An 8167-nucleotide genomic window follows, 5' to 3' on the forward strand; every position below is an offset into this window, starting at 1 on the left:
TATCAAGTCGGGTTAACCTGGAAAACTGACGGGTTGGGTCCAGATTGAAATTTATAGCCCATTTGTAAAAAATGGATTGGATTCGGTCGTATCAAATAGCGTCGGATTAGTTTAGTATTCGACCCGAATCTGACCCGCAATTCAATTTTGACACCCTGTTAGGGCTTGGGCAAAGTAAAAGGCCATATTCTTCACTTCTTGGGTGGGAGGTGGGGGGAACTTCACTTCTCGCTGTTATGAGTCATATAAAATTTCTTATTTATTTATTTATTTATTTTTTATTGTAGGAGGGTTTGATTGTTATTATTTAAGCTTTAAGACTACAAACAAATCCAGTCCGAGGGTTTGATTAGACGAAATTTTTTTTCTTTTTTTGGGGAAATTTGAGGGCATAACCCAGACGAGTTCCATTTTCCCTTTCTTCACCTTGGCCTCTGTCTGCGTCGAAACCCTCGACCAAGAGCCGGCGTATGCAGTTCTTCTATGAAGGGAGAAGGGAACATAACGTAGCATTAAGATGGAAATTTGCTCCTTTCTCCCTCCAAGCGATTGATCTATTACTCGTTCTTGTCCTCCAAGCATAGTTCGCAGAGTGAAAAGAGGGTTGAGCACTGCCGCGCGTCAGGCACTCGCAGAGAGTATGTCCTTCGAGCTGAAAGAACTCATAAGTATTTCTATTTCTCTAACAATCTTATTTTTTTCTTGCTCTATCCAGTTCTCGAATTGCATCGACGAGGTTTAATAATGCTGAAAAACGTTGGCTTTGCTTTCATACCCTTTGTTTTGAGGGATTGCGGGTTTCGTAGGAGTTAGGAAAAGCGTTGAATTTGAAGAATTTTCAATTTGGTGCTGCAGCTGTCTTAAATTTTTTAAACTTCATTTCTGTGTAGTATCAAAACTGCATTTCGTTGCCATGCTGTGTGGTTTTGAGGTTGTCCCGCTCTTTGGATTATTAACTTTATTTTTCTGAGTTAGATTGTGGGTTCTATTCCGTCATAGCGAAGTTTGAAAAGCCATGTGTTCTTCTTTGCTTGATTTACTCTATTTTAATCGTTTGATGATCTGCGCTCTTTCCTTGCAAATGGTCTACTAACAGACTTGAGTTTGCAAAGGCATCTCACTTGCATTTATGGTGATACAAATTGTAGGATTAGGTTGATCTTGATCTTATTCGAAATGAGCTTGTTTGATTCAATATTTTTATGCATTAAAACGATGAAAGGCAATCAATTATTTTGTTATCAATAATTTCTAATGGAGAGGGAACTCCTAAGAATTAGTATGTTTGATCTGCCTTCGTTTTCTTACATAATGACTAATTTTACATATGAAGAAACTCTCTCTCTCCATTATTTGGGTTTCTTCCTTAAAGGTAAAATGTTTTTCTGCTATTTGTATTATTTGTGCATTTATTTTTTGATGCTTTGATTTGAGCTCTGTTGAAATTTTTTTGTTGAGTTGATAGTTTTTCACTAAGAGCTAAGTATCATATGTCACTGTAAGTTACTCGGATAGAAGCAACTCTATTATCACCTAATTTAAGTAATAAATGTTATGTTGAAAACTTTGCCATTTAATTTCGGAACTAAAATTCCGTATGTTTAACAATTTGTTTGTCTGTCGTTAAATAGTTGGCCAGTATGCTTATCATTTGCTTTTTAACATTAACTTAATAAAGAATGATAATAAAATTTAAGGCCTGAAAAGTGAGAACTTTGAGCTATATCAATGGGTTTGAATTTATAAGACCTTTTCTAAGTATTTTATCTGGGAATCCAAACTTGCAACCAATTTGCATTTGAAATATCAACAATTCAAATGAGCCATTTTTTTCTATCTCTTTCCTTTCTTGATCAAATTCTGTCAGTGAGAAGTTGGTTAGGTATGCCTCCTACCAGTAAATGGATGCAAACATCAAAGTACAAAAAGATCCCTAAGAAACTAGGCTCCCAAAATGGTGAGATTGCAAGATTCAAGGCCGAGTTTAAGAGAAAAACAAGATCACATACACACAAAACAAAATTATAAAAATTGAAATAGTTTGCCAGCCCTAAGAAGGCTCTTCTCATGCATCCAACGTAAGAGGAACCATCTCATGCAATCCACCGATCAACTCTAAAATCCATGACCAAGCCTCCAAGCTTCATTTGAACCCTTCACTAAGCCTCCATTTGTTAGCCAATATTAAGTAATAATCCATGACCAAGATATACGGGAATAACAAAGTATCAATAACCATGCTGAAGTAGTTTTTCACCTCCTAAAGGGTTGGTTCTTCAAATGCATCTAATGTAAGTGCATCCAGTATTCCAAACCGTTTGCATATTCAGCCAGCAACTGTCCCCAAGAGAAAGAACCATGACAATACATAATTTCTCCCATTGCAACAGGAAAAGAAGCAAAAGGCACAATCCAGAACTGGGCTTTTCACCCCTTGTGACTTTCCAAATTTCAAAAATAGGTGTCAATAAGGCAATAAATCATAAGTCTCCAAGCTGAAACTATATACCACCTCCAAGGGGGTACTTCAGTTGCAGCAGATGTTAAAGAGTAGTTTGGCCATCCACTAAACTCCAAGGGCACCTTTCACACCATCCAGTTATAGCCTGGATGAAATAAAATGGACACACCAAAACCTCAATGAGATAACAAGATGTCAGCCCCTATGCTAATCAAATGCATCCGCTGAAAGAGCATTAAAGTAGTGTAAGTAGTAATTAAATAATTAGTTATTTCAGATAATGACTAAATAATTAATTAGATAAATATCAATATAATTAATAATCAAATACTTATTAAAATAACACCTAAATAATTAATTAGATAATTCATGCTTTAATTAATAATAAGATAATTAGTTAAGCTGTTTGATAATTAAGATGACTTCTAATTATATTATTTATAATTGTAACTCATTGACAATAATTAAAATTGGAATTAATAAGTAAGTCACATTTTAAAATGCTAATTAAATTCAAAACACAAATCAAATTTAAGTTTTGATAAACTAAACACCTTAAATCATGAGATATGCCGCCAAACAATTTCACAGGATTTATTAGGATTTAACATCTCTTTTGCCAAACAATTTTTCAGGATTTAACACACTCAAGATTTAGTAAAATTGGGTTTACATGATTTACTAAATCCTACTTGTTGCCAATCCATCACAATCATTCTAACCTAGAAATATAATCAAATCTAAACATGTTTACCAAATCAGCAATAGCCATTTCAAAATTTTAAGCATAATTAATATGATAGATTGGGTTGATTACTGGTTTTAAGGTTTAGGTACTTCTTCATCTTTTACTGAAATTTTATGTTAATTACCAAACCTTCCATAGACTCTACATGAATGAAATCCTATTTCAAATCCCTTTTATAAATTTAAACAATAACAAGTCCTTTTCATTTAATTTAGGGTTTCCAACCCTAGTGCTAGCTGAAGAGGAGGAAAAATTAGCAGAAAGGACCTTTCCATGATTGAAGAGGGAGATATGAGAAATATTAAATAGAGAGGCTAGGTGATGCAGTCTTTAATTAGAGTTCTAATTTTACTTCTATTGATTTCATTTTTAATAGTTTTTTTTTTTAAATTTTATATTTGTTAATTTTGTTGTAAACATGCCTATGATAATTATCCCCATGGATAACGGAACCATTCTTTAATGACTTTGTCGGCTTTTTTCAATTCGCTGTATTAATTTGCGCCAGTTGAGCTATTGATTTCTTTGTTAAAATATTTGTTCTTTTTGGATTGTTTGATCATTCTGCTAGGCATTATGTAGTAGTTGGGAAATTTTTCTTGCTGAATGGGTCATATTACTATTGATATCCTTGCTGTAATGTAACTTATCGCACTCATTCAATTTTCAAGAAACTTGGCTTCTGGTTTTGGTTTTATGATGATCTTATTAGTTTGGCTTTATTTCAGTTGTCTTTTCGCTCATGGGTGTTTGATTCAATTTAGTTGCAAATCTATATTCTCTTTTTCTTAGACGTTTTGCATATGGCCCTTGCTATTTTGACCTATTTTCTTTGGCTTGTGTGGTGGTTTATGGTACACTGACATTTAATAGTAAGGAGGTATGTAGTATCTATTATGTTTTGGACATGGACATGCATCCCACGTCTTCGACATGTGTTGGAGACTGCGAAGACATGTTTGATTAGAATAGTATTAAAAAAATTGGAGACGCATGCACTAAATATTTTATCAGCTCAACTTCTACGAGACTCCTAAGTCCAAGCTCCTTTCAAACAAAATGAGACATCATGTGATAGTTTGTTCAAGTCATAACCAGCTTTACAATCTACAGAAAATTTAAAGTGTTTGTTTCACTCTCTGCACAGGTAATATCACATTCAACTTGTCTTCATTCCAACCATTCAGCTAAAAAAAAAAAACCTTGACCTTAGCTGATGAGTGAGGAAAATTAGAAAACCTTGAGGCCAGTGAAGAATCACCAAACCAATTTTACCCATTCTCCGAGCAGTTGTTTTTCTTAGCATCCATTTTATAACAAAAATTTAGTCCCGTCCACACGGTAGAATGTGATGGTTTCATGGACATGAGAAAAGGATGAATCCCTTTACAGAAATTTGCCCAAACACACTCTTTAGCTCTCAATTTTCCACACAATTTGCATGAGAATGCAGTCATGTGGTATTTCAATCTTTTAAAATCTATGCTCCCTTCAGCTTGGCAAACACAAGCTACAACATTTAGTCTTGTGAATTTTGTGCCATGCATCTTTGCTACCATATAAAATGTGAATAAATATTCATTCCAGTCTCTCAAACACTGCAACATGAGATTGAAGAACTCGCAGGAGACTGGTAAGCATTGCTTCCAAATCACATTGCCCAGCTGGAGATAATAAACTATCTTCTGAGCCAGTGATTCTGTCTTAAATCTTCTTAATGTGCTTATAATGAAAATGATTTTAAACCTTTAAAGAGAGGCCTATTTCCTTTAGGGATGTTGTTGATTAGTGAAACCAGTCAGCTGAGTAATCAAATTAAATCTGAAAGATGATAGATGCTGGAGCTACTAATTCACTCTTAGCTTTGTTAATCTTTAGACCTAAAATAGCCTAAAAAATCCAAAAAATTCACGAGCTTTATTAAAGAATACTTATTTCATCTGCAAAGGAAGGATGTGAAATTATCATCCGATTCCCATTGTAATATTGATGAGGACATTGACAGAATAATCGGGCGCGTCTACCACAGGAGCCGTAAATCGATGACCATGATTAGAAGTCTTTATTTATAGTCTATTTTTTGTATTTTACTTATTATTATTATTATTATTATTATTTTCAAGTCTTTTCCAGTTTATCCTAATGTTGAGTTATGTGAGTGTTGTAGCTCAAGGGGTATTTTAGTCTTTTGAGTCCTTCATATTTTGAGGCCTTTATATTGAGGCCTTGACTATTGTAGTAAGATGATGATTATTATGAATTGAACTTCAGTTTTTCTGAATTGTGTGTGTTTGAGTCTTCTTGAGAGAATAGCGAAGTCCCAGGAGTGGGGCAATGCAACGCTCAACAACCGATGCCGTGGCAAGGTTCTTGGTTCTATCTTTTCTCCCACTTCACCCCACCTTCCTCCCTTGGTTGCCGAGTCTTCCAAACAGCTGGCCGAAATTCTCTGCTGCCCCATACAGTCGAGCCATCTCCCCTCTCTTCCATTCCCACTCACCTACAAGCCCACCCTTCCTCTCCTCCTATTGCCGGCCAAGCCCCACTCCATTGCCTTTTGGTATTCCCTCCACCTTTGCCTCTTCTCTATGGATTTCCCCAAGTGCTGTTGCCTCTTCCTATTCCTCTCCCCATTAGCTCCACCTTTGCCTCTTCTGCCTTTTTCCCTTCTTCATTAGCTCCACTTTAATTACCACTTTTTCCCCTTCCCCATTAACTCTACTTTAATTGTCACATTTTCCTCTTCCCCATTAACTCCACTTTAATTGCCACCTTTTCCCCATTCCCCATTAATTCCTAAGAGCTGTTGCCTTTTCCTATTCCCCCATTTAATCCTAATTGCTGCTGCCTTTCCCATTCCCCCATTAATTCTACGTTGCTATCTCTTGCAACCGCTATTGACCATCGAAGACCTCCCGTCCAGTGGCAACTCATCTACATTCCACCCACTACTTTTTCGGGTAACTTTCTATTCTTCAAAACCTTAAACGTCTTCTTCTTCTTAGTGACATTGTTAATATTGTATAAGATTTTCTTCTACTGAAATTAGTCGAAGAGTGTGAGTAATGGAACTTCATTGTGACTGTTCTAGTTGTTAATCGTGAGATTTGTGTGACTTGTGGATAAAGGACTATTGTCTTGCTTATTATTTCACTGTTCCCCGTCAATACTTGTAATTGTTTGCTATTACTTTATCAACAACTAAGAAGTAGCTTAAATCAGCCTTTGATCACCATTATTATATAATTGCTAAGCTTGTCACTTCATTATTATTCCTAAGCAATTCATGAATCTAGCATATGTTTCACATCAAATACCTCATGGAAGGGAACCTATTCATCAAGTCATTATGACCACTTGAAAGTAGCTCAGCTGCAAGAATGAAAACATGAGGGAGACGGGGGCTTTTTATCCAAAGACTTTTAGTGTTCTCACCATTAATCAATTAATAAAATCAACATTTACTAACACATGCTTTGATTAAAATCAATCAATTTAGAAGAGAAACCAAACTTCTTCAAAATAAAAAACAAGAAATCCCAATTGAGCTTATCATATGCCTTTGCTAGATCTCTATATGACGATGCTACCTCTTACCTTATGTTTTAACTCACGTTGATCATGCAAAACATTTGCACAAATTTTCTTCTTTAACAAAGACGCTCTGCTCTACTCTAGAGAAATTAACTTTGGTAGTCCCACATGGAGTCTATTGAAGACTGTACATAGGTTGATTGCCTTATGATCTTCACCTTTTGGTATAAACACAATGGTTGTGGAAGAAAGGACTCTAGGAGTCATTGCAGCATGAAAGAAGAGATGAAAAAAAGAATCATTGTTTAGAAAATAGGACCGGACTGGGTGGTTTGATCGGTTCAACTGGGAACTGGTTCACTAGCCGGTCCAGATTTTCTCTAAAATTGGCTTTTCGTTGAATCAGATAAATCGGTTCGAACCAACTGTTCGACTACCAAATCGATGAATCGGTCCCGATTTTAAAGAACTATTCGGTTCAATTATTATCTATTTTATATAATTAAATAAATTTATTTAATAAATTCAATATAAAATGGTAATTTTAATAAATTAAATTAAATTTAATATATTTAAATTTTAAATCACTTTTGAATTTTTTTAATAATCAAATTATAAATAAGCTCCAAATAAGTTTACTACATGGAATCACCATGCGTGTGACTTCTATCCTCATTTAAATAAAATAAAGCTATATAAACAATATTATTCTAAAGTGTCTAGATGATGTTAAGACGAAAGAACTAAAGTCAATTTCTCAAGTTAATAATATATAAACTATGTATTTTTAAATATAACTTTTAATTAATTTTATAATGTAAATATTTATTATTTAGTTAATAATATTTAATATTTATCTATTTAATTATATAATATAAAACAAATTGTTTATTTATTTTATATTATAAATAATGTAGTTTGAATTTTTAAATATAATTTTATAATGTGAATTATATATATAATTTATAGGTGTAAATTATATCTGAATAGATAATATAAATTAGCAATTATTTATATTAAGTCTATATATTTATATATGAACTATTAAAATCAATGATTGGGGATATCTATATTTAAATTTAAAAGTAATAATTATTTATATTTAAATATATAACATCTAATTATTTATATTTAATTTTATATTATAGAATATATTATTTTGATATGAGTTCTAAATTAAATTTTTGGAATGACATAGAAGAATTATTACAAAAAATATCTCTAAAAGAAAAAGTATTTATTGGAGGAGATTTAAATGGACATGTTGGTAGAGAGGTAGATGATTTTAAAAGCATTCATGGTGGCTTTGATTTTGGAACAACAAATGAATGTGGCAATACCATATTAGATTTTTGTTTAGCTTATGATTTTTCAATTGCTAATACCTTATTTAAGAAAACAAGTCTATCCGGCAAAGATATAGA

At 33.4% G+C, this 8167-nt stretch overlaps 1 protein-coding gene across 2 annotated transcripts in view; it reads left to right on the forward strand.

The window, feature by feature from the left end:
* The first annotated feature begins 325 nt into the window (after positions 1-325).
* The window catches only part of LOC110114349, a 66334-nt gene continuing 58492 nt past the window's right edge, over positions 326-8167 (forward strand). The window contains exon 1 of one of the 2 annotated variants that reach the window (XM_020847200.2): positions 326-668. In XM_020847200.2, coding sequence (XP_020702859.1) covers positions 641-668 — 28 coding nt within the window. In that variant the 5' untranslated portion in view covers positions 326-640. The remainder of the gene's footprint in view (positions 669-8167) is intronic. The other variant, XM_020847201.2, reaches the window with a different exon arrangement.

This window comes from Dendrobium catenatum, unplaced genomic scaffold (genome assembly GCF_001605985.2).
Source record: "Dendrobium catenatum unplaced genomic scaffold, ASM160598v2 fragScaff_scaffold_146, whole genome shotgun sequence".
NCBI classification, from domain to species: Eukaryota; Viridiplantae; Streptophyta; class Magnoliopsida; order Asparagales; family Orchidaceae; genus Dendrobium; species Dendrobium catenatum.